This window comes from Penicillium arizonense, assembly GCF_001773325.1.
Source record: "Penicillium arizonense strain CBS 141311 chromosome Unknown PENARI_contig024, whole genome shotgun sequence".
Classification (NCBI taxonomy): Eukaryota; Fungi; Ascomycota; class Eurotiomycetes; order Eurotiales; family Aspergillaceae; genus Penicillium; species Penicillium arizonense.
In genome coordinates, this window is record NW_019173301.1 from 35,495 (window position 1) to 60,008 (window position 24,514).

The 24,514-nt window shown below is 48.9% G+C and overlaps 10 protein-coding genes across 10 annotated transcripts; 7 read left to right on the top strand and 3 right to left on the bottom strand.

Moving 5' to 3' along the window:
* Positions 1 to 445: 445 nt before the first annotated feature.
* PENARI_c024G02929 (uncharacterized protein) lies at positions 446 to 3,398 on the bottom strand (the record flags this gene model as incomplete). The annotated part of the gene is made up of 6 exons (XM_022635656.1): positions 446 to 1,202; positions 1,249 to 1,300; positions 1,352 to 1,473; positions 1,523 to 2,061; positions 2,130 to 2,339; positions 2,397 to 3,398. 6 exons carry the CDS (start codon positions 3,396 to 3,398, stop codon positions 446 to 448), a joined length of 2,682 nt encoding a protein of 893 aa, XP_022484470.1.
* Positions 3,399 to 3,877: 479 nt separating this feature from the next.
* Positions 3,878 to 4,197, top strand: PENARI_c024G11954 (uncharacterized protein; the record flags this gene model as incomplete). Its single annotated transcript, XM_022635752.1, has 3 exons — positions 3,878 to 3,935; positions 4,000 to 4,011; positions 4,097 to 4,197. The coding sequence occupies 3 exons, from the start codon at positions 3,878 to 3,880 to the stop codon at positions 4,195 to 4,197; spliced, it is 171 nt and encodes a 56-aa protein (XP_022484460.1).
* Positions 4,198 to 6,217: 2,020 nt separating this feature from the next.
* On the top strand, positions 6,218 to 7,225 carry PENARI_c024G00367 (uncharacterized protein; the record flags this gene model as incomplete). The annotated part of the gene is made up of 1 exon (XM_022635635.1): positions 6,218 to 7,225. The coding sequence occupies one exon, from the start codon at positions 6,218 to 6,220 to the stop codon at positions 7,223 to 7,225; it is 1,008 nt and encodes a 335-aa protein (XP_022484509.1).
* A 191-nt stretch (positions 7,226 to 7,416) lies between these two features.
* PENARI_c024G08508 (uncharacterized protein) lies at positions 7,417 to 9,189 on the bottom strand (the record flags this gene model as incomplete). Its single annotated transcript, XM_022635710.1, has 4 exons — positions 7,417 to 7,488; positions 7,540 to 8,523; positions 8,583 to 8,855; positions 8,911 to 9,189. 4 exons carry the CDS (start codon positions 9,187 to 9,189, stop codon positions 7,417 to 7,419), a joined length of 1,608 nt encoding a protein of 535 aa, XP_022484433.1.
* Positions 9,190 to 9,987: 798 nt separating this feature from the next.
* PENARI_c024G07542 (nucleobase cation symporter-1 family protein) lies at positions 9,988 to 11,993 on the top strand (the record flags this gene model as incomplete). Its single annotated transcript, XM_022635703.1, has 5 exons — positions 9,988 to 10,274; positions 10,358 to 10,539; positions 10,599 to 10,956; positions 11,049 to 11,346; positions 11,406 to 11,993. The coding sequence occupies 5 exons, from the start codon at positions 9,988 to 9,990 to the stop codon at positions 11,991 to 11,993; spliced, it is 1,713 nt and encodes a 570-aa protein (XP_022484452.1).
* A 620-nt stretch (positions 11,994 to 12,613) lies between these two features.
* Positions 12,614 to 14,830, top strand: PENARI_c024G02146 (uncharacterized protein; the record flags this gene model as incomplete). Its single annotated transcript, XM_022635649.1, has 2 exons — positions 12,614 to 13,137; positions 13,195 to 14,830. 2 exons carry the CDS (start codon positions 12,614 to 12,616, stop codon positions 14,828 to 14,830), a joined length of 2,160 nt encoding a protein of 719 aa, XP_022484511.1.
* Positions 14,831 to 16,815: 1,985 nt separating this feature from the next.
* On the top strand, positions 16,816 to 17,900 carry PENARI_c024G09368 (uncharacterized protein; the record flags this gene model as incomplete). Its single annotated transcript, XM_022635723.1, has 2 exons — positions 16,816 to 17,517; positions 17,673 to 17,900. 2 exons carry the CDS (start codon positions 16,816 to 16,818, stop codon positions 17,898 to 17,900), a joined length of 930 nt encoding a protein of 309 aa, XP_022484482.1.
* A 779-nt stretch (positions 17,901 to 18,679) lies between these two features.
* Positions 18,680 to 19,132, top strand: PENARI_c024G03262 (uncharacterized protein; the record flags this gene model as incomplete). Its single annotated transcript, XM_022635659.1, has 1 exon — positions 18,680 to 19,132. The coding sequence occupies one exon, from the start codon at positions 18,680 to 18,682 to the stop codon at positions 19,130 to 19,132; it is 453 nt and encodes a 150-aa protein (XP_022484431.1).
* A 494-nt stretch (positions 19,133 to 19,626) lies between these two features.
* PENARI_c024G05616 (fungal specific transcription factor domain-containing protein) lies at positions 19,627 to 21,962 on the bottom strand (the record flags this gene model as incomplete). Its single annotated transcript, XM_022635686.1, has 2 exons — positions 19,627 to 21,128; positions 21,920 to 21,962. 2 exons carry the CDS (start codon positions 21,960 to 21,962, stop codon positions 19,627 to 19,629), a joined length of 1,545 nt encoding a protein of 514 aa, XP_022484406.1.
* A 727-nt stretch (positions 21,963 to 22,689) lies between these two features.
* PENARI_c024G10429 (uncharacterized protein) lies at positions 22,690 to 23,786 on the top strand (the record flags this gene model as incomplete). Its single annotated transcript, XM_022635731.1, has 2 exons — positions 22,690 to 22,950; positions 23,121 to 23,786. The coding sequence occupies 2 exons, from the start codon at positions 22,690 to 22,692 to the stop codon at positions 23,784 to 23,786; spliced, it is 927 nt and encodes a 308-aa protein (XP_022484420.1).
* Between the last annotated feature and the right edge of the window lie 728 nt (positions 23,787 to 24,514).

A 24,514-nucleotide genomic window follows, 5' to 3' on the forward strand; every position in this document is an offset into this window, starting at 1 on the left:
CAGCCAAGATTGCAGAAACACGGGAAGCCATGTAGCAAATTAAACTATATATTGAAATGGGGATGGCACGAGGGTAGTCTGGCGTAGCAGACGGGTCGATATCAATAGATTTTAAGGCTAGTTATAGCTCAAAATGGCACTTGGCCTCGGCAGCTCCTATGAAACCTGTCAGAATAATTTCTAATAGGACCAAATAGACAGGAGATTGCAATTTACTTACTCTTGATGAGGCTCGCAATGCGAGCTTCTAATTGATCACCTTTGAATTTAGCAATGTAAAATCGACAGAAACATGGGCAATTGCACCACAACAAACGATACAACCCTGAATCCTTGCGGGACCCACTTCGTATGTCCCATTTTGTCCCACAGTGAAGGGACCGCCAAGCCCTGAACTCTAGTAGAGTTCACCACCCCTCGTGGGATATAGATACCAGCAGGAAAATCACATCTTCTCCCATCTCTGATTACCGCTCGCGACCAAGCGATTGAATAACTCATCTCGCTCTGGCATCGCTGTCAATCTCCAAGTTTTCTCGTCCTTATCCTCAATCTCTAGGCTTGCCAGCAACTTCTGGTCCGACGAAAACGCGGTTACTGCCTCAATTGTCGAATTCACAAAGGCTGTGGCCCTTTTCAGTCGCTTCATATCACTCACGGCAATTTCAAATACTGGATCCGACTTTTTAAAGCTCATCAGCCTTGGGTCATCGCGCGTGAATAGCAGGCTTGGTCTGGCAGACTCTGTAATAACTGCCCAGCCATCTTTTCCGTCAAATCGACACTGGTATTCGCTCGGCCCAGCATAGATGATGTTTTTTGCCTTAGGCAATACGCCTAAGTGACCTTTCGCCTTCTGCGAACCAGTTGCGGCCCGGACATGATCAATGGCAAGTTTCGTCTCGACGACAGATTTGGCATCGCCTTTGAAAAAACGAACTATCTTGGAAAGATGTTTGTGATTCGGCTTTTCTTTATTGTCATTGCCGTGGGCTTTCTCAACGACTGAAGGCATGGTCGCCTTAAGGACATCGGAACGGGTGGCACCGAGAGGTATGTTCTCGGCGTCAATGGGATTTTGATGATCCGGGTCATCGGGCTTGGAGGTGGGTACAGGTGGAAGAGGCGTTCTGTGTGCTTCGCCGATGCGGAGAAGAGTTATCGCGATCTGGGTGTTTGTAGGAACACCGCGAAGGACATTGCTACTTGATATCAGCATTGGAGAGGAAAAGAGCTCGTAAGACTGACTTCTTCGGCTGTGCAAGCTCCATGTAATTAGGCACGTTTCGTTTCAGCCACGCTATTGCAGGTGTCAGTATTGGACCACCGAAAATGATGAATCCAATGATACACCCAGTCCCCTTGTAAACCATATAATAGTCGACGAAAAGGGATACGAGGAATAAAGGGGCAAGAACGGCCACTATTCTGAAGAATGCAAAACGAGAAAATGGCGGAGTTGGTGAAAGTGCGCTGAAGTTGTGTCAGTCAAACCATGTGCAGCAAAATAAAGGCGACTTACTTCGCACATCTTTCCCAATTATCAGCTAACTCCCCGATCACATGTGGTGCAATGTCAAGAACTTTAGCAACACTTTCTGGGTTGACTCCAGCCCATATAATTTCTTCCATCGGCTGTTGAGTTTGATCGGTACTCTTAGTAACATGCCCTGGTGCAGAACCTGCAGATTGGACGGCTTTAACTGCTTTGCTGATAGGTTTGGGTACCTTCCCTTCCAGTGGATCTCCATCTCCATCTTGCTGTTGGCTGTTGTGCATACCAACAGCCCTTTGAAAATTGTGTCGAACATTGTCGACGAAATTGGCTGCTTCTTCTTCAATAGCTTCACGCGGTTGCTTTTCCGGAGCACCAGTGAGTGTATCATTAGTACCTAGCAGACCAGCTTGCGGCTTCTGAATCCCGCCTGTCCTGATGTTCACCAGAGCACGGGGTGCTGGCGGGAAGATTGCGTTGCGGGCTTGCACTGAAGACACCACCAGAGTCAAAAGTCCCAGAGCAAGCGGCATTAACATATCAAACAGCCATGCAGTGAAATATATCTTATCTTAGGTCAGTACACCTCTTGCTTCGAAGTTATAAGTCGGTGGTGGACTTGTTTCCAACGTACCCCACAGAATATTGATGTACGGCAAGTCTCCTTCCAGGAACGGAGTCGTGAGATTTGTTTTCCAAGGCTTGCCATGCCGAGAACCACGGACAAATAAACTCGTTGTAAGTGCAAAGCCACTTTATCCCCGGTGTGATCTGGAGACCATGCATCGTTGAGGTCTAGACCACTTGCAGCTTCTATAGGCATCGCTTTGACATCGAAGACATCCTAATCAGTCGGAAATTAGTCCTGTGAATAGTTAGGTCGGCACCAAGAAAGCCGCACCTTGTTGAAGCGTCTGATGAATGCAAAAAGCTCTCCGTTCGTGTAACCACCAATCAACGGATCGGGTATCTCTACGTCAGCTTTATGCCAACCAATGTCTCTCGGGACTTCGGCATTGCTGCCACTATGATACCCTGTCTGAATAGCACCTCGGACTCCTGGTGCCTTGGAAGCTAGTTCGTGGCTGTCTGCATTGAAGTCCTTCCTCAAGGCCTCTACCGCGCCTTCAACCAGTGCATAGGGCTGGTCGTGCAAGGTAGCCACCAAAGTAGGGTTGTTGTTGTCATGGACGTGGATGCCTGGGAGGTTATTTTGGTGATTGAGGTTCTGGTGAACTTGTGGTTCGGTCAGTCTACTTGATGCGCCCACCAAGGCATATGCTTGATCTTGTAATGTAGCCAGCATCGTCGGAGAAGCATTACTATGATGGTTAACGCATGGTGGGGTTTCGATATGGTCGTGCCTTTCATTAGCCTGGGACGCTGGCTGGCCACTAGAACCGCCAACAAGCTCACATGTCTTGTCATGTAGTGCCTGCATCATAGTTGGAGCAGCATTGTCATGGACCTGGTCGCCTGATATGGTTTCAGAGAGATTGTGCCTCCCATCGATCACAAGTAGATTATTCTGGCCATTTGCAACACCCCCCGGAGCATAGGAGCTCTCTTTTAGGGTTTGCATCATCGTTTGAAGGGTGGTGTCATCAATGTGATCCCCTGGCATTACGTGGTCGTGATTGTGAGTTGCCTTTTGGGTCGAGGATGTATTGTCGTGGGCAATGATACCATCGAACTGACTCTTTGTCCCATCAGGATGTGATGACCCATACTCATTCCCGCTCGGGTCTGCCTGGCATTGAGGATTTGGGCTTTGTTTCACCTGGGGACGTGTCTGCTGGTCCGCTTCCTGATTCTGCTCTTTAAGGGCTCGTATAGCGTGCTCATCGCTCACTGGAGGAGTGTTTTCCAAAATTTTGACGACATAGCCGGTGTTGTTTGACATCATGAATGTAACTTTGCGGTCGCCACTTTGTCGTTAAACAAGGGTGCGACTAAGCAGCTTAACGTAAGAATCCACTCAAACTTAGCCTCCTGGTCGAGCTACCGTGAGCGGTACGGGCTTATAAAAGTACAGACAAATTATAACGGGCATAATTTATTCCCTGATGGCGACAGTTCTCATTTGTCCCGCTTTTCTGCCTGGCACATAAAGGTCTCGTGATGCTGATGGCGCCTCAGTGGCGGTGGCGTCATTCGGCCCAAATAACCGCACGTTTAATGCAAGATTTCCATGCAAAATATCACAGCTACCTTCTACGCTCTGTCTTCTAGTAATACTTGTTTTCTCTCGATCCTTCCCGGCTGGCGATATATATGATCATATGCGTCGCCGCTTATCATTTTCTTTCTGCACCGGATGACTTTACGAAATCTAAGTTATAACAGTCCATCTTTATCAAGTCCGAATCTCGTCTTTGAAAAATGGCTTCTTCTCTTGAGCAGCTAAAGGCCACTGGCTCTATCGTATTTTGCGGCCCTGGTAGGTGGATGACCTCAGGATTCAAATTTTGAGGATTAGTTCAATGATTGACAAAATATACCAGGTGACTTTGCTAGTATGTGTCCTTGCCAATAGTCCCGTCTTTCTGTTGCTCCTTTTTGTTGTCTTTTTCATCCTAGCTAACTCATACTTTATATTAGCTATCGACAAATATAAGCTACAGGGTGCCACAACAAACCCCTCTCTGATCCTTGCTGCGTCCAAAAAGGCCGAATATGCAAGTCTTATTGACGCCCCTTGAGTTTGTACTAAGGATGGTTCGACCTTTTACCATTAATTTTTAGCAAATGCAAGTACATTCAAACCGAACTAGCAGACTATAATTGCTTGGCACACCAGGAGTTAGAATCGCGTCCAATACGCTGAAAGCCAACCGACCCATCGCGCCCATTTTACAAACCCACCAAAGAGAAGCCACTCGTAGTGAATTAAGTTACCTCCTTTCCTCGATCTGCCTAAAAGGGATCCGTCGCCCCTTCCTCAGCTACAAACATCCGCCTAAATCTGCATTAACCTGCATACGAAGTAGGCTTAGGTCGTGCTCAAGTTTGCTCGTCATACACTTTTATCGCTAACATCAGAGGCCGGATTTAAAATGCTATCCAATGAAGATTGGCTTTTTATCTCTGGTCTCCATCATAACTGTTATCGTGCTGGCAGCTGCGGATTTTCTGTATCTGTAAGTGTGGGCGGAAGAGAGTAAAATCTTGCCGAGGCCTAATCTTGCTCGTCATGATGATGCTCACGAGCCATCACCTTTCTATTGATTGGTGTATCTAACCCTGTCGAAAGGTAAGGCACGTCTAGACTCGTATAAAGTTTGGTTTTGCTTGCAAGGTTTCAGCCAACATTGTCTACTTCTATGATAAAAATTTCTTTTCTTAATTGATATTCTATATATTTAGATTGGACTAGTCAATCCGGTCTACTAAATTATTAGAGCTAGTGAGGCTCTCTATATAGTAAGTAGTAGCGATAATCATTTATTATATTATAGATATAATAAACTTTGTTCCCCTATCTAGGCTAGGCCTAATAGGGCGCCTACTTCACCGCCGATCTATACACTTAGTATATAGTCCCCTTTAATACCTATCTAAGATCTTTATTTCAAAATCTAAACCCTTTTAAATTCTGTCCTTAAATATAGTTTAGTACAAACTTTTGGTATACCTCCTTATACCCTCCCTAATAATAATTAACTAGCGTGCCTCCTATAGCCGTAGAGTTTCTATCAAGATCCCTAAATCCGTTAACCAAAATACGATCATCCGAGCTCTACACGACCAGCCTAGTTTATCAAACTAAATCCGGTGGTTATAGACGTAAACGAGGTCCCGACCGATCCCGCGACATACAAGGTCGAATTGTTTCAAACCTCTAAGACTTAAGATCCGATTGAGACATATATACTAAGCAGCATGATTACGATCATACCATAGATTGGTCCATAGGGCCAGAAACACATTCAGTTCGGGACCCGGTTGAGAAATACCGAGTCCGGCATCAAGACCTACGCTGATGCAATCAAATGAATCTACAAACATTCATGTCCCTTTCTCACCGTATTGTCTAATATCACTTCCAGACTCATATTTTGTACACCTATCTCCACTTTCTTCACTTCGTTTCAGGGCATCGGCGTGCGGAGCTTGCGGAGCGCGCGTCACGAGTGTCTTTACGTGGTGGTGCCCATACGTCACAAATGAGCGATGCTGATTGGTCAGTCGGCGGTAGGGTCTTGACTACCCAATTGGTCCACTCAATGGCGGCGATGTTTCTATCATGTGACCTTCTCCGCGCGAGAGTGGATCAAATTCCATAAAATCGGCAGTAAGTGGGGATAAGTGAGGTTGCGAAGAAAATTTCGCTAAAAGTGCCGAATATTATAAATTTGGTGTAAACCGACGAGTACGCTGTGTGTGTGGACGTCAAGAGCACAGGTACTGCGGTGCAAATACTTATGAAAGGACGGTATTCATACAGAAAGTTTGACGGCTATTGATTTCGAACCGAGAACATTTGAAGCCTGGTTGCCGCAAGCGATAACGGATCGGCTATCTATGATAAGCGGACATATTATAATTATACATGCTATTTTACAAACTACTACTGATGTGCCGCGCGATAAGATAAATATTAATGATATATATACAGTTTCTTTCTCGGTCAGAGAAGTTGCCTCAATTATCCACCAGTATCTTTTTCTTTGGATTATTACAGAGAGAGATATATATATCTATAAATAATTACAAGTCACAATGAGCGGCCTGGGCGGACTGAACAAAACCTCTGGTGGTATTGTCATTGCCGCCGTGCAATCCCAGCTCTTCCACGTCGTAACACCCTTGGACCTCTCCACCGCAACCGAACATGTCTGCTCGCTTGTGCGCCAAACAAAGCGCGCATATCCTTCCACAGATTTAATTCTGTTTCCCGAATACTGCATCCACGGTCTCTCAATGTCCACGTCTCCAGTCATTATGTGCACACTCTCCGGCCCCGAGGTTGCTGCCTTCCAAGCGGTGTGCAAGGAAGAGAAAGTCTGGGGCATCTTCAGCATCATGGAAGCCAACTGCATTTCCCCGGGTGCAAATCCGTGGAATACAGGTATCACAATCAATGCCGATGGAGAGATTGTAAATTGCTATCGAAAAATGCACCCGTGGGTTCCAGTCGAGCCCTGGTATCCTGGCAACCAGGGAGTTTCCGTTTTCGAGGGCCCCGGAGGCGTGAAGATGAGCCTCATTATTTGCCACGATGGTATGTTCCCCGAGATGGCCAGGGAGGCGGCTTATCGTGGCGCCGAGGTCTTGCTCAGGACTGCTGGATACACAAGTCCGATTCGGCAGAGTTGGGAAATGACAAATCGGTCGAATGCCTTTACGAATCTTATGTATACCGTCAGTGTTGCCCTGGCTGGTACTGACGGCACATTTCGGAGTATGGGTGAGGCGATGTTTGTGAGTCCCGAGGGAGAAATTCTGGAGAGGGGTGATGGTACGCCTGACAATATTATTGCGTGTGAACTGAGGGTGGAAGAGGTCAGGAGAAGGAGGCGAGAATGGGGCGTGGAGAACAACTTGTTCCAGTTTGGTCATCGAGGCTACGTTGCTGTTACTGGGGGAGCTGGAGATTGCCCTTACAAATACATGAGGGATTTAATGCACGGTAACTATAGGCAAGCGGAAGATGAAGAAGTGGTGGTCCGAGATGGGACCTCCTGCGGGTTTGAGAAGCCTACAGCAGAGTACGTCCACGACAAGTAGGTCGATCACTATGTCATCTCATTTTGTCTTGAAGCATTTTGTCTTGAAGCATTATGATGCTTATCTTCAGCCGCGAACGATCGTGCTCAAGTGTAGCCCTTGTTGTGTTGTAGTACTTGCGGGTAAAGAAAGGAATATTGTCTTAACCCAAAAGGTCATATAATAGACCCTTTGTAAATCTCCCATGATACTCATTGCCGGATAATTTCTTCGAGGACAGTCGCTGCAGCGAGGGTTTCTTCGTCGCAAAACAGGTTGCCCACCTGGAATATATGTTAGCTGAGATACCTGGAAGAGAAAGCCGGTAAACCTACCAACTGGAGACCGATGGGTCCATCAACAAACTTCTCCGGCGAATATGCTTTATACTCAGCCTCGTCCTCAGGGCTCCGTGGCTGGTATCCCCTCTCTACAATGTCTAGCTCGGGATCTACTTTTAGGCCAGTCGGGAATACAACGCCAGGCATATCTAGAACGTTCCAAATGGCCGTGTAGCCAAAGTACCGTGCCTCGTTGGGCTCGGCAGCAACGCCGACATATGTTGGACAGAGAATGAAATCGATCCCGTGCTCCTTCATCAGCAGCCGGTGCTCACTTCGATAGGCCTCCCGCTCCAGATTGACTGTCCATGTCTCCGGCACGGTCATCTTGCGGGCTCGAATAAACGCTTCCTTTGTGAGAGGAAGCCACGGCTCTCCCGAAGCTTCGAGAGCGTTAAGCTGGACAGCTGCACCATCAGGATAAAACAGGTCGTTGATGATACGCATGCCATGCTCGTGCTTGTATGGTTGCCAATCTTTCGTCTTGATTCCGGCAGCCTTCATCTTGGCCACGGCGACTTTCATGGCTCGCTGAATGGGCGGGTGTGGATGTACCATCATGTCATCCCAGAGCACGCCGACGGTAAAATCCCTTGTCGGGATAAGTTCTTTCCAAGGCAGCGGCACTAGGGAGGTTTCCTCTTCCCATGGCTTGCCGTCTGTAACGGCTTTCATAAACAGATCCAAGTCGCGCATTGAGTTGGCAATTGGACCCAACGTGCAGCGAATTCCCTCTTGTCCTTCGCCTGCAAGCCCGACACCATTCCAGGGAGTTCGGAGGGTTGTTGGCCGGATGCCGCAGCTGCCACAGAAAGCAGCAGGGAGACGGATTGAACCACCCATGTCGCTTGCAATTCCAATGGCTGCGCAACGGAAGCCTATGGATGCGGATTCTCCGCCAGAGGAGCCACCAGGGGAGAGGTGGATGTTATGAGGATTGTGCGTACGGCCGGTGATGTTGTTGTTGCAGTCCAAGTGCTAAATAAAGCATGAGAGACGGCCAAGTAGGAAGCGACTAACGAGAAAACAAAACGTACCATGCACGTTTGTGGCAGGTTTGTCCGCACGTGAAATACTGCTCCTGCCTTGCGTAATGTCCTCACCATCAAGGCATCCTGCGAGGCCACATCAGATATCCACGAGACGTAACCCGTGTGGGTGATGCGGCCCTTGAACGACACCATTTCTTTGGTGGAGATGGGAACGCCGTGCAAGGGACCGACGGTCTTGCCGGTGCTGCGGAAGTGGGCGTCAAGAGCGCGGGACTGGGCAAGAGCTTCTTCGGCCATGAACTCGGTCGCGTAGTTCAGCTAGCACAATGAGAATCTTGCCTGAACTGAACTGGGAGCGGCCCGGGAGACCTACTAGTTGATGTCCGATAGTCGCCCTTTTCAAAAATGCGATTGTAACCTCCTCTGCTGTCCAGATGCCCTTGGCCATGGTTTCGACCAAGCCAGTCGCATCGGTTTCTGTGATTTGCAGCTCTCTCTCAGTGAGAATGCCGCACTCCCTGGGGATATCGAGCACGTTTGTCCGCTCTGGGGATGGCAGCTGGTCGGCCGGGAGCAGCCATTGCTTCGGGATTGAGCTGTCAAGGATGTCTCGACAGATCTGTGCCTGAGCTTCCCAGTTGTGAGCGGCCATGTTAAAAGTAAGGTAAGAATAGAAAGATGTAGTGTTCTTCGTCACATTTGCCCCCTCATCGCTTGGTGCTCTATTTAACAAGTCAACATTCGAGAAAGAGGATGGCTTCCTTGTTGGTGGGATGCAGCCAATCACAGCGCCCATGCTTGTCATTGCGCCGACTGCGGGCCGAACGGCAGGATGAACCGCTGACTTCTTGGCATGCAGGAAATGCCTTAAACAGACCTTAGGGTTACAAGAGTACTCCGTAGACAGACTACATACTTTAGATGCTGCTGATACAAGCTCCCTTAGGTTTATCCGCGATATTAAACCCCTACAGTGCACATAGGAACGACTATCTACCTAATATGTACAGTGCACAGTGAACGTCTTAACGCTCCCCACTTACGAGCCTAGGTTAGGAATCCACCGCCTTCCAAAGACGCGTAGTCAAAACCACGCCAAGATACACCTAACACGGTATTATTTCTGCCCCTCGGAGACCCACACTGCTTGCCGTTGTGGGTGCTCCACGCTTCTTAGCGATAACGCTTCTTTAGCGATTAACGCTTCTTAGCGATAACGCTTCTTTAGCGATTAACGCTTCTTAGCGATAACGCTTCTTTAGCGATTAACGCTTCTTAGCGATAACGCTTCTTTAGCGATAACGCTTCTTAGCGATAACGGAAATCATGTCTCACATATAGAATGAACCCCGGGCCATACATAACCGGCACATTTCCAGGATGCACTCTATACCCATCCAGGCGGTTTTTTGGGTTACTTTCTCTTTTGTTTATTCGAAGCCGGTGCATCATGGCATTCGCTACAGTAACCGCTTCAGTCACCTCGTCCTTGCGTCGTCGTGGTGAGCGGGTCAAGGAACATGTCAAGCAGAAGAAGTCGCCCTCTGGCTGGGTGCTGCCGAGGCAGACGACAACGTTCACAGATGAAGGTAGCTGGTCTAACATCGACTCCGACGTGACTCCTATTGAGCGACGCACCTGGTCAACATGGACTGTCCTGGGTTTCTGGTTCAGTGATGCCCTGAACGCCCAGGGCTGGGAGGGTGCTGCCTCTATTATCGCCGTGGGGCTTACATGGTCAGTCGCGTGTCTTCCCCCTTGTTTTCCCTCTTCAGACTCGTTGAGGATAATTTTTTGTCATGGCTCACAGTTTGTCTTAGGAGGGAAGCTCTCTACTGTCTCATCATCGGCTATACCATGGTCATTATTCCCCTTATGCTCAACGGAGCCATCGGCGCCCACCTCCACGTCAATTTCGCCGTGGCTTCACGGTCTTCCTTCGGATTCTACCTCTCACGAGGAGCAGTCGTCATTCGTATGATCACTGCGCTGTTCTGGCATGGTATGTGATTCTGATCGCTTACATTCCATCTCCGACGACTCGACTTACACTCCCCCAAGCCATCCAAACATACACCGGGTCAACAGCCATGACACAAATCATTCGCGCCATCTGGCCCTCCTATCTGAACATCCCGAACACGATTCCCGCGTCAGCGGGTATCACGTCGCAGCAACTATGTTCTCACGTTCTGTTCTGGAGTCTACAATTTCCCTTTCTCCTGATCCCGCCACACAAACTTCGCTGGTTTTTTGTGTTCAAGACGGTCATCGTTATGGTCGTGTCAGTCGCGGTGATCATCGCGCTGTGCGTTCAGGCGGGCGGCGCCGGTGATATTTGGATGCAACAAGCTACCGTTTCAGGGCCAGCCAAAAGCTGGCTAGTTCTCTCGTCTATGTCAAGCATTACCGGTTCATGGTACGTTTCTCACACCCCCTGTTTCCCCCTTGGTAGAATCAGTGGATTTCACATGGTTGGATCGCCAAGTGCTAAAATCTTTCCGTGGACAGGGTAACAATGGGAACTAATATTCCCGACTTTACCCGTTACTTGAAGAAATCCAAGGGAGTGTATTGGCAGGCGCTCTTCATGCCTTTCATCGCATCATTGATGGGCATTTTCGGCATCATTGCGGCAAGTGCTGGTAGGGTTCTCTATGGTAGTTATATCTGGGACCCCGTCCAAATGGCTGCGCAGTGGGATGGACCAAGTGGTCGTTGTGGCGCCTTTTTCGTTGGTCTCTGCTGGGTCGTGGCACAGATTGGAACGAACATTTCGGCCAATGTTATCTCCTGCTCAAATGATATGGTAAGCCTTTGAACCTTCCGGTCTTTTTATGTAGTTGCCCGCTGACCTGAATTCCGCAGACAACCCTTTGCCCCAAGTATATCAATATTCGCCGTGGCGCCATCATCACAACCCTTATTGGAGGCTGGGTCATGGTTCCTTGGAAGATCATCTCGTCGGCCGCTTCCCTGTTGACTTTTATGGCCTCACTGGCCGTTTTCCTGGCGCCGATTTCCGCCATTATCGGAGCCGACTTCTGGATTGTCAAGAGGCGGCGCGTTGACATTCCATCTCTGTATCGGCGTCAGGGCATCTACCGGTATAAGGGAGGAGTCAACTGGCGCGCAGCCGTTGCCTTCCTTATTTCCGTCGTTCCCAATCTTCCGGGCATGGCACATGCTGTGACGCCAAGTCTTTCCGTGGGCACGATCGTTCATATTTACGACATTAGCTTCATGTGGGGATTCAGCAGTGGATTCATCATCTACTGCGCGCTCAACTATTTCTGGCCGGCGACCGAGACGCTCGTCGAGTCCACTATTTTCGACGAAACCAAGATGGTGAACGGTGTCCCGGTTTACAACGATGGGCTGGCAACGCCGTCGGAATCGAAATTTGAAGCGAAATTTGAAGGGAAATCTATATCACCAGTGACTAGTTCTGTTTAAAGAGTTGGATTTAGGGAAGTCTGTTTTTGGATGTACTGTAATTGTTTTCTACGTTGGCCGAACGTGCTAGATCATTAATTTGACCCATATGTTTTAGAGTAGACGGTTTTTCTGCCAGAGTGTGGCCGCTATAAATTTCGATCATTCCTTGCTGCTTGCTGTTCCCGCTCGAGTTAATTGTATGACACTTTCATGGAGCCAAATCCATAGTATTAATCGGCGGACCGATATCGAAAACGCTGACCAAATTAGGAAAACGTGAGGAGGCTCAAAAATCCACCGCATTCCGTTAGCCTGGTCATCAAACTTCAATCAAGCTTAAGCGCTTATCTTTACACGCCTCATTCAACGGCGCGGCCAGCCTTATCTTGGCACACCTTATTCAACGGTGGGGCAAGCCTTATCTTTACACACCTTATTCAACGGCGCGGCCAGCCTTATCTTTGCGCGCCTTCGGGGGTGCGACCAGCTAGGCCCGGCGATCGAACTGAGATTCATCTTTTGCTGTTTGCGTCACGTTTCTCGCTATATATCCTCCAGAGCCCTTTTATCGTTGCTGGCGACCGTGCCTTTCTACCGCCCTTCACGAAAGAGCAGCTGAGCGAATTGTGTATAAAAAAATGGCATCAACAATCAAGCTTTCTCTTCCCAATGCTCGACCATACTCCTTCAATTTCCCCCTCGCAACCACTGCTTTCATCATTATTGACATGCAAAGGGACTTTTTAGATCCAAATGGATTTGGCTTCATCCAATGCGGGAATCCTGATATCTTCTCCTCTGTCCGCAAGATCGTGCAACCCGTTCAGAAAGTGCTAGATGTCGCCCGCTCGATTGGAACGCAGGTTATCCATACTAGGGAAGGCCATCGCCCGGATCTTTCAGATTTGCCTGCAGCGAAGAAGTTGAGACAGATCAGTGCGCCCGGTGGCCACCATACGATGGGCATTGGCGACAAAGGCCCCATGGGAAAGCTGTTGGTGAGGGGTGAGTGGGGTCATGATATTATTGACGACCTGAAGCCGCACCCCGGAGAGCCTGTCATCGACAAACCAGGGAAAGGGGGTTTTTGGGATACCGGACTTCACCGGATCCTGTTGGCCAGAGGTATTACGCATTTGATTTTCGCCGGCGTTACAACCGAGTAAGTTATATTGGGAAGAAATCTTGCCTTTTACACATTGGCTGACGAGGAGAAAAGGTGTTGTGTGACGACGACTTTGCGAGAGTGCAATGATCGAGGGTACGAATGCTGCATCCTGTCAGACTGCACTGGTGGTTTCGACCAGCAGATGGTGACCACGTCCCTCGATATCATTTGCGGTCAAGATGGCCTTTTTGGATACGTTGGCCACAGCTCGGACTTGATTGCCGAAGCAGAAAAGTTCTGCGAGCTGAAACCGCCTTGTGCTGCCCCGGCTTTGGACGCTGCTCTTCCCTCAATCTCTGAGTTGCAACGACACTACAAAAGCGGCTTCTTGGATCCTGAGATGATTGTCCAGTCTGTTTTTGATCGGATAGAGAAATACGAGACAGTCGACCCTGCCGTTTGGATTTCTAAACAGTCTCGAGAAGATGTGGTTGCGGCAGCCAAAGCCCTTTCTGAAAAATATGCTGGAAAGCCACTGCCTTGTCTTTTTGGAATACCGTTTGCAGTGAAAGACAGTATCGATGTGGCAGGCGTAGTCACGAGTGTGGCGTGCGAGAGCTTCGCGTACACCGCCAACTCCACAGCCCCCTCTATTCAGCATCTGCTTGATGCTGGTGCCTTGTACATTGGGAAGGTGAACTTGGACCAGCTTGCAACGGGTCTATCGGGATGCCGATCACCGTACGGTATCCCCCACTGTGTCTACAGCACAGCCCACATTTCCGGTGGCTCCTCGTCTGGGTCAGGAGTCGCTGTTGCAGCTGGACTCGTTTCATTCGCCATTGGAACTGATACGGCAGGCAGTACTCGAGTCCCTGCAGCCTTTAATGGCATCGTTGGCTTCAAACCCACTAAGGGTACCATCTCCGCTCGGGGTTTGGTGCCTGCATGCAAAAGCCTTGATACAATTACCATCATGGCGCCTACTCTACTAGACGCACGAGAGGTATGGTATATACTTGACGAGCATGATCCCTTGGATCCATATGCCAAACCGCCAAGCCGCTTATCAACTTGGAAGGTGGATTTCCGAGGGCCAAAGGAAGGAGGCTTCACATTCGGCATTCCTCCAATTTCTCTCCTGGAAACCTGCTCGAAAGCATACCAAGAACTTTTCCAAGCTGCCGTTGAGAGGTTACGATCTTGTGGTGGCAGGTTAGTTGACGTCGACTACACGCCATTCGCCAAAGCTGGCGACCTTCTTTATGATGCGTCCCTTGTACACGAACGCCTTGCCTCCATGGGTCACGAGTTCTTCGTTAAGAATATCGACACCCTCCATCCCACCACCAAGTCTATCTTTCAATCCGCACTTTCTTCCGAGCTAAAAGCCTGGCAAGTATTCCATGATCAGGCCGCACAAATTCAATACACCATGCAAGCAAGGAAAACTTTCAATACCTTGGAAGGCGGGATTGATATCCTGGTCGTACCAAGTGTACCATTTCATCCTACGATCAAGGAGATGTTGGGTGACCCGCTGGCTCTGAATTCCAAGCTTGGCACGTTCACACACGCAGGCAATGTTGTTGACTTGTGTGGTGTTAGCGTCAATGCCGGGTGGGTGGAGCATGAAGAAGGAGTGAAGCTACCATTTGGGGTTACTTTTCTTGGTGGAAGTGGGTATGATGGGAAGATTCTGGATATCGCCGGGGTTTTCGAGGATTCTGTCAAGGGAGGCTGTTGAGACATGGAGCGATAACTTACCGCTCGCTACTACGTAATGTAACGAAGACCCACATTTCTTTGTTTTGTATAGTAAACTGGTATTCTTCGCAACTCGGGTGTTGTAATCACTGAGTATCAGCACCCTTTATGGGGTGTTTCAACCTATCGAGAGCAGTCAGTTTTTCTTTTCAATAAACTCAATCCAAGATTGGTTCCACTTGACCTGATCCTCATCTCATTCGCCTATTTTATGTACTGGCCAACACTGTCCTGCCTTGCTCAGATATCTAATAATATTGAAACCCATCATCTTCACGTCGAGTGCGCTTCGTGGAAGTTGCTTCACTTGGTAAGTATGGCTCAGTAATATCTTCTCCTGCTCTATCTCCTTCTGCTAAAGGATCTTTCTCTCTAAGATCCTGCGCAGGAGAGGATATGCCTCACGTCGCAATTCTGCCCCAAGCTTAAAGACTTTAGCACTTAGAGGATGACCCTCATCATTGAACCATATTTTCGATGCCTTAATAATAGAGCTTGACTGGTAGGAGTCGGTAAATCCAGCTGTCATGGTGAGATTTGACGGGCAGAATATCCTGCAATCTAAGCCTGTGTTGAAAAAGGCTTATGTGAACGAAGGTTTGTCCTTCGGGTCGGCGCGGTCGGCGCGATCGGCGCGATCTGGCGCGGTCGGCGCGGTCTGGCGCGGTCGGCCACGGCGCGTGGACGGCCAATGAATCGGAGCAGCTAACGGGATCCATCATTGGCAATTGTAATCATCAATAGGTAACGAATTAGTCTCTCAGGGCGCTTCAGACCAAGGTAGCCAAGAAGTTTTGTTTCGATCAAATCTACTGGTGCCCATTATTGTTTAAACGATTCCTGATGTTGTGAATAGACATCAGTCATCATTTCGCCTACCTCGTAGCACACATCTCGCGACGATTTACACTCACCTCTTCATCGACGATGGTAGCCGAAATATCAGCAAAGGGCGAAGCACGCCCACTCATAATTTCTTAATGGCGTGCTTTGCAAGAATCAGTCTCCGAACCAAGCCACCTTCTATCATTACTGGAGCAACTCAAACTCGATACATCACATGCTTGGATTTCGTTGGCAACACCAGAGCAAATTAACGCGCAATGGGAAGAAATTAGATCACTTCGTTCGCAAGGAAAAGAGCTTCCACTTTTTGGTGTACCCTTTGCTGTGAAAGACAATATTGCGGTAGCCGGTTTTCATACAACAGCCGCATGTCCATCTTTCAGCACCGAGCCCGCTAGTGCCGATTCAACTGTCGTCGCAAGCCTGAAATCTTACGGAGCTATCGCGATTGGAAAGACAAATCTCAATCAATTCGCTACAGGTCTTGTCGGCACATGCTCCCCCTATGGAGCCGTTGCGAACTGTTTTGACCAAAAAAGCGTCAGTGGCAGGAGCAGCTCCGGGAGTGGAGTTGCCGTCGGCCAGGGAGTAGTTCCATTTGCCTTTGGGACTGATACCGCGGGCTTAGGGCGGCTTCCTGCTGGGTTCAACAATGTCATTGGACTGAAGCCTACCCGAGGGGCTTTAAGCACGCATGGTGTTGTTCCGGCTTGTCGATCACTGGATTGCGTCTCCATACTTTCCTTAACTCTAGAAGATGCTGAGCTGGTGTTGCAACTGGCCGAGGGTTATGATCCCCAAAATGCATATTCTCGGAGTAGGCTTGACTATACAACCAACAAGGTTCCTCGAGGCACTCGACGTTTAAAACCAATATTGGCTGTTTGCTCCCATCCAGAGTGGTTTAGTCTATCCCAGCATGCAAATGCATATCAAACGGCACTGTCAAAGGCCGAACGACTGGGCTGGCAATTAATTTCTGTCGATTTTACACCACTATTTTCTTTGGCAAAACTTCTTTACGAGGGTCCATGGGTCGCTGAGCGATATGCTGCCATTGAGAAATTTATAACATCTGTGGATGCAACGGCGATAGACCCTGTCGTGCACAGTATAATCATGAAAGCTAAAGAGTTCTCCGCTGCGGATGCCTTTCAGAGCGAGTATCACCGGCAAGATCTTTCCCGCAAGATTAAAGAGCTCTTTGCAAGATTTGATAGGCTTCTCCTGCCGACGACTCCTACCTTCCCTTCGATCGAAGAGCTCCAAGTGGACCCGGTTGGGGAAAACAGTCGATTAGAAACGTATACCAATTTCGTGAATTTTCTTGACTGGACTGCTCTGGCTATCCCTGCCGGCTGGCGAGAGGATGGTCTTCCATTTGGGATAACTCTCATCGAAGATGTTTGGGAAGAGCGACGTTTATTGGATCTAGGTCGGCGTTGGCTCTCCGATGCGCCGCGTCTATTAGGAGCAACTCGCGTGGAATACGAGGAAGAATCGTCCAGCCTCCTCGTCGCTGTCGATGTGATTCCAATAGCAGTGGTCGGTGCGCACCTCTCCGGTTTTCCTTTGAATAAAGACTTAGTCTCTCGGGGCGCAACTCTCGATACTGCCACAGCTACAGCACCATGCTATAAATTATATGCGCTGCAAACAACTGGCCCAGTAAAAAAGCCTGGCTTACAACGTGTCGCGGAAGGTGGAGAATCGATTGACGTGGAAATTTGGAACATGCCCCCCGCTCAAATGGGCAGCTTTCTGGGCACTGTCGCGCCGCCGTTGGGGATCGGGTCCATTGAACTGCAGAATGGACGCTGGGTACATGGATTCATTTGTGAGCCAATTGGTCTGGATAATGCAGACGACATTACCCATTTCAGAGGGTGGCGAAGCTATATTCAGTCGCTTGCCAGCCCTACCCGGTCTTTAAGTGGATCTCTTGCACACCAGTTTCCAGCTCTGGTTAGAACTAGATTCGAACCGTCCTCATTGCCAACCACGGTGAAAGTCCCTTGCATATCATTTGCACCAATGCTATGGACATCAAGTCGATAGCCATTTTTTCCGACGCTGATGCTCGTGCGCCACACGTGACTGCTGCAGATGTTGCTCTGCCTCTGATTGGGAAGACCGTGTCCGACACTTATCTCATGGTTCTCGGATTCTGGACCTTACAGTCAAAGCTGGCACTCATGCTGTGATACCTGTATATGGATTCCTTTGGGAGAATGCCGACTTTGCAGCTGCCGTGGAAGCCATGTGCCTGAATTTCATTGGACCAACTCCTGAACAGATGAGGGATCTGGGCTTGAAATACTGTTCTCGTGAAACTGCATTGGATGGAGGAATTCCAGTCGTTCCTGGGGGAGACGGACTCGCTGGCTTGGAGGATGCGATCAAGGAAGCGGAGAAAATCGGATACACTGTGATGGTCAAGAACACGGCCTGGAGGTGGTGGAATTGACCTTTAGCGGTGCAGTGACATAAGTGCTCTTCGAGGGACTTTTGACAGTGTGCGTCGACTTGGTCGGGCCAACTTCGGCGATTACGGAGTCTCTATTGAGCATTTATTTATGATTAAAGTCGTGGCAACGTTGGTCGCGTCCTTACAATACCCTAAAACCCCCTAAAAAACCCAAAGTGGGGACCGTGGAGTTTATCTCTGACATTGAGACCTGTAATTTTTACTTCCTCAAGATTAACACTCGCCTGCAAGTTGAGCATCCTGTGACAGGGCTAGTAACAGATCTTGACCTGGTCAAATGCAAGTTGCACATCGCCATTGGAGATTGTGCCACCCTTTTCCCTCTGGAGGTAAACAATATCTCAACCAAGGCGCTTCCATTGAAGTGCTCTTCTACGTCCTCTCCAGTCATTTCGCCCCTGTCCCGGGAAGCCTCTGAATATCGAATTTCCATGCGATATTTGTGTCGACGCCTGGGTAGCTTCCGGTCAAGAGCTATCCACTTCTTTTGACCCCATGGTGACAAAGATCATCGCTTCTGGGAAGGACCGCGCCACAGCGATCAGAAAAATATCTCTGGCTCTGGAGAAACCTACCGTCATTGGCGTAGAGATGAATCTCCGGTATTTGCCGCAAACTATGACTTGGAACGCTTTCACTACTGGAGAATTAACGACAAATACATTTAACAGGTTTCCATCCCAAGCCGAGGGGGTTGAGACCATTGAAGCTGGGTCTGATACGCATATACATGTCGTTCCAGAACGCCAAGGGCTGTGCCACATTGGTGACCCGCCCTCTCGCCCAATGGATTCCTACTCTTTCCGCCTCGCTAACAAAGTAGTTGGCAATGAGGACGGTGCCCTAGTCTTTGAATACTCAATACAAGGTCATACTCCGCTGTTCCATTGCCAGGCCACTGTTGCTGTTGTTGGTGCCAATTCGCCTGTATTCGTCGACGGCGCATGAAGATTTGCTGAAGCCGTATTATGCGGCCTCAATGCTGCCGTCTCGGGCAAATAATCATGTTGAGGCAATCAGTGGAGAGCGAGCTAAAACATTTCTTCCGGGAGTGTATTTTCGATTAGCTATATACGAATGCAAAAATGTTAATGAAGGGGGTTCACTGGTAAGAAACAGATCTTACTTTGGCATCGAGGGTCTCCGTTCTAACTTGAAGTTGATTTGGATCGAGTCGAACAAAATGAAGTCAAAATCTGTGCTCCAACCATGGAAAATATGTAAGACTTTTGTTCGAGCAAGGACAGTCCTTAGCCCTAGTGATGTTATTGCTGTTATCCAATAGACTGCACTGAAAAACAGGATAAAATCAGAACCAATTCAAATCATAAAAGCTCTGTAGCACAACGCGACATGCTAACTGACCCAGAAAGATTTTCAGCCCAAAGGAAGAAGACACCACACTGTGCTGCACTGTCAGATTCTGTGACGAAGTAGAGCTATCAATCACAATCTGTGGCTGCTTTCATTGCGGCTAGATCACCGATCTCTTCCTCGAGCATCCGAAGTGCTTCACGAGCGAACGGTATTGCTGAAGCCCAAACTTGAAGAATCCAACGAAGTCTCTCCAGGTGTTCAGCGTATTCTGATACTTCATCGGCATTGGCACTAGTCGCCCACAGGAGACCGGCTAAGGCTCCAACCAAAGTAACCTGTGCTGCTGCTGCAAACCCCCAAAAAGACTGCAAGTGTTGTAGCTGAAATGATCCAATCAAATTGATAGCAGACACAAGGCGCGCCCGAGCAGCACCCCGAACGGCTGATATGAGACTAGGACGGTCATCGGGCGCCAGGATTCGAAGCAGTGCGCGATGAATTGTCAGCTCTGCGGCCGCGTGGGACAGATGCAGTGCCCCATTTGTGGATAATTTTAAGGAAGGTGTGGAGTCTAGCTGGAGGCTAGGAGGTAGTCTCGCGTGCCAGTCGCGCAATTGCAATGCGAGGGGTTTCGCAAGCTCGAGCGCTCCTGATGCTCCGATCCGATCCAGCAGACCCCCCTTCCTGGTTGCACCAGTCGAGCAAAAGGTCGCCGTGATGCAGCTGAATATTTTCGTTAATTCAATAGAGTGAAGAAAGGCTTCTCGACCTGCAGGGCCGTCTACAACCCCAGAGCCCTCATCATCAGCTATTGTTTCAGGAAAGTCGTTGAGAGTACACGGGCGCACGACCCAGTCACTTGTATCTTGATCTCCGTCGATCTGTGTTGGAATAAGAGATGCTCTGCCATGAACGAGAGGACCCCATTTATCTTGCATATACAGCGCCCAGGCTAATCGTTTTCGCAGACTTTTCTCCCATTCAGGAATTGTCCAGTCGCTGCAGTCGACATGGATGCCTAGCGTCTGTCCAAGGGAAAGGAGCTGGGCAGGCAGGGTGTCATTATGGGAGGAGCCTTTTCGCTGTAATAACAACAGGCCCGCCTGTAAGGTTGACAACTTGGGTCGCTTTCGCTCATCGTCCATCGCTCGCATGGCCAGATTTTCCAGGCGCCCTGCATCTGGTGCTCGTGCTAAGCTGGCCAACTGTCGGTCAAAAAACCTCCATTCTAATGCGAGCAGGTAGACAGAGGCAAGCAATGGCGGAGAAAAATTGCGGTATGACTGCGCATATTTCTCCAGGAACACATTTTTGTCCAAAATTGGAAACGTCCGGTGCATGATGTGAAAGTAAAGATTCACTAGAGTCTGACCCAAAGGACGAATGCATTCTTCTATTTGATCCAGGTTCGCCCAGCACTGCAACTGCGAGGCGGATTCATCATCAGGATAGGTGATGAATGCGGTGGATTGACTGACTCTGCGCGGATATGATTTATCTTGACCGGTGGTAGAGACAGCGGACTGCTTCAGATCAAGAAGAGCAGGCTCATGATAGCTTGCGGGACCAATGTATTCCGAATGCCGGTGTAAGTCGAGGCCCAGCGTGCCATTCAACAAAGAATTGGCTGAATCGAATCGAGAATGGCATCTGGGAGAGTCTACAGAAGACAATGGCGTGGGTGAACCATGATGTGATGGAGCCCTGAAGTCCTTTTTTAGCACGCTTCTTCGACAGCATCAATGCCCAAACATACTTGCCTGACCCCTCGGCGAATTCTCTGGCTGTCCGTGTCCGTGGCTGTGGACCATGAAGAAATGTACATTCCAGGTGATGCATATCACATGACGTACAGTTTTCTTTCCCCGCGTCTCGAACACATCGTGACTTTCGTTGGCGACAGCGGTCACAAGGGCGCCGTGTGGGATCCCCCCGCGAGCTTGAGGCCATCTACTCCAATACGAACATGTACTTTTTTGTTGCTTTGTCTTTTGACAGATCGATCAAAGCTGTATACCGAAAGCCAACGGGATTTGATTCTTGAATTGATGGTGTGGTTGGAACATCCCCTCGTGCTTCGACTAGCGTGCTACGAAGCTGATGCTCTGGGGTTACCCGGTCTTCCCTATAAACCGGCTGAGGGATCGAATATTATGTAATGAAATGGCCGAGTTAAAACCTTATGCGCAGTAGAGGCCAAGTGTGGCCCAGACACTTGGAGACGTGTCACCCGACGGGTGGGGGGTCACGTGACCCATTAGCGCGTTTCCAACTGTCGGGTGAGACATTAGACTGAACTACATCCCGGCGCAGTAGTCACTGTATGTAACCTCATGTGCAAAATTCCGTGTATTATTATTATTATTCAATTGTTGCTCCATCTCGACAGTCAGGCCCCGACCGCACGGCAACGCCTACCGAAGCTCTTTTCAGTTCCGTTATCGGCATCGGCAATAGTCATGGCGTAACATTACCAACATTGTATGGGTTCAAGACTGGTTAAAAAAATTTGATGGTTTTGAAATCTTGTATTCAACATTTTGCTGATGTACTGGTCGCATCTTTTGTCCACCATTCATCGTGTCTAAAATAGCATCTACTCGTGCTCTTTCGCTCACCGTTATGATTTCGGTTATCGCGCATTATTATTACTGTAAACGTTTTCTTTATCGACTTAACCACTTTAGTGTCCACGTCCCCGGATTTTGCCGTACCCAGCCAACTAACGCTACGAGTGCCAAGCTCACTAATGCCATAAATGGTACTAGGCTTGTCTGTAAACATTTTAAATAGCAAGTTTTCATGTTCTTTGACAATTATCTTCAAATCAATGATCACTTGAAAAAAGCTCACAATTCTCCAGAGGATCTGAAGGTTAGGCAGTGCTTGTAACAAGCAGCAGTTCATGCTAAGTCCACAGATCTCCACACTGTCCGCTAAGCTAGCGGATAGAAGCTTTAAAACCGGTGCGATCTCCTAGATTCAATACAGGTCACTGGAAAGAATTTTTTTTTTTCTCTCGGCAGCCGTCGCCCGGAGGTCTTAGGTGGAGGGATGGGAGCTTATCCCTATTATTGATAAGTCGGTCCGATCTCGCAATGTCGGTCCTTGGGGATGAACACATAAATACCTTCTAGCCCACCACAAAAATAACCTTTATAATCTGATCTCCATTAGTGTCATACAACATGCTTGAAGTCAACTGCACCGGCAGCCCCCGCGCCATCGGCCTCACCCACGGCACAGCCGCTAGGTCCTTGGTCCATGGCTCGTTGGCATTCTACAAGATGCTCTTCCAAACGAAATGTAAAATGGACTGGTCAGATGCCAAACTATTTGCTCGTATATTCCACCCTTATCTAGAGCAGAATTGGCCTCAGTATGTTGCGGAAATGGAAGGCGTTGCCGAGGGCGCCGGAGTCAGCTACGAGGACATTCTGGTGCTGAATGTACGAACTGAAATTGCATATGGGGCATTTAATGATGGATGCACGGGCCTTTCATGGAAAGGAAAGGGAAAGAGTTTGTTGGGCCAGAATTGGGATTGGAATCTCGAGTCAGTCTTCTCTCCCCCTCTGCTTCTCCTCTCCGCTGATGTCGATATATGTAAAACAGCCAGGCGCCAAATCTCCTCCGTCTAAACATCAAAAAGGAAGATGGGACGTCAGTTCAAATGATAGCCGAAGCCGGCATCCTCGGGAAAATAGGCCTTAACTCCCACGGCGTGGGCTGCACACTCAACGCCATTACTGCCCACGGAGTTTCATACAACAAACTGCCCTGCCACCTGGCTCTAAGAACTATCCTGGAGTCGACTTCTCGCTCTGCTGCGATTCAGATGCTCGAAGCAGAGGGTGTGGCCAGTTCTTGTCATCTGCTAGTTGCGGATGTCACAGGAGGGACAGGGCTGGAGTGTAGTTGCGAGGACATTGTGCGGCTGGAAATGGATCTGGAGGGCCTGGTAATGCATACCAATCACTACATCTTACCGCACAACGAAAAGGTGGTCGAATCCAAAAACTTGCTGCCCGATACGTGGTATCGACTAAGGAGGATTGGCGAGTTAGTGGATGCGGTGAAGGAGGAGGGGCCAAGCATCGAGGTTGTCGAGAGGTTGTTCCTCGATGAGGTCGAGGGCGATGGGTCGAGTATCTGCAGGCATTATCAGGACGTCGATGAGCTGGCGACGTTGTTTAGGATTGTGATGGATCTAGGCGAGAGAAGGGCGACCGTCAGTGTGGGCCTACCGGTTGATCCGGTTGAGAATTTCGAGTTGAGGCCATAGGAAATGCAGTAAACGCAACGTAAATACAAAGTATCCCCCTAAACTTATTCCGGCTCTGTAGGGTACTCATAGTAAAAAAGTCTTAGCAAGTGGGGGGAAGGAAATCGTGCAAACCCCCTCTCCGGCCGCCCCAAATATTTTTCTCACTTCACTCAACTTCCTCATTGCACCCCTGTGCACACCAGTTATCACCGTGTCTCAACCAGATGTTTCCAAAGTGGATGACTCGGACGATGATTTATTCTACCACCCTTCTTGGCCTGAACGTTGGACTCATCCGGAGTTTGTGGTCTCTCGCGATAAACGCCGAGCACGCTGGTCTTAGCAACCCTGGCAGAAAGACAGGAGGCGTACATCAGTGAACTTCATAGGTAAGTTTAAGTGGCCCTAGGGGTTCATGATTTATCGCACTATCTATACCCCGGAATCAGATAGAGTGTAGACCTCCTACCTCGACATAATTACCGGTTATATCAATTAGGAGATAGATCATATCGATAGACTATAGTACGCGAGCCAAGATCCTTTCCTAGAAACCATTATCAAGGAGATATATAAGAGCGTTATTTTTGAAGTCCGAGAGCGCTAGGATAGGACGTCATAGGACTAGATTCGTGTAGACTTTAACGCACAATTAGAATCACTAGGGGTTAAAGTCGGAGACGATATACCTAGGTTTACGGCATATCTTGTTATTGACGAAAAGTGCTTACAATCGATTATACGGG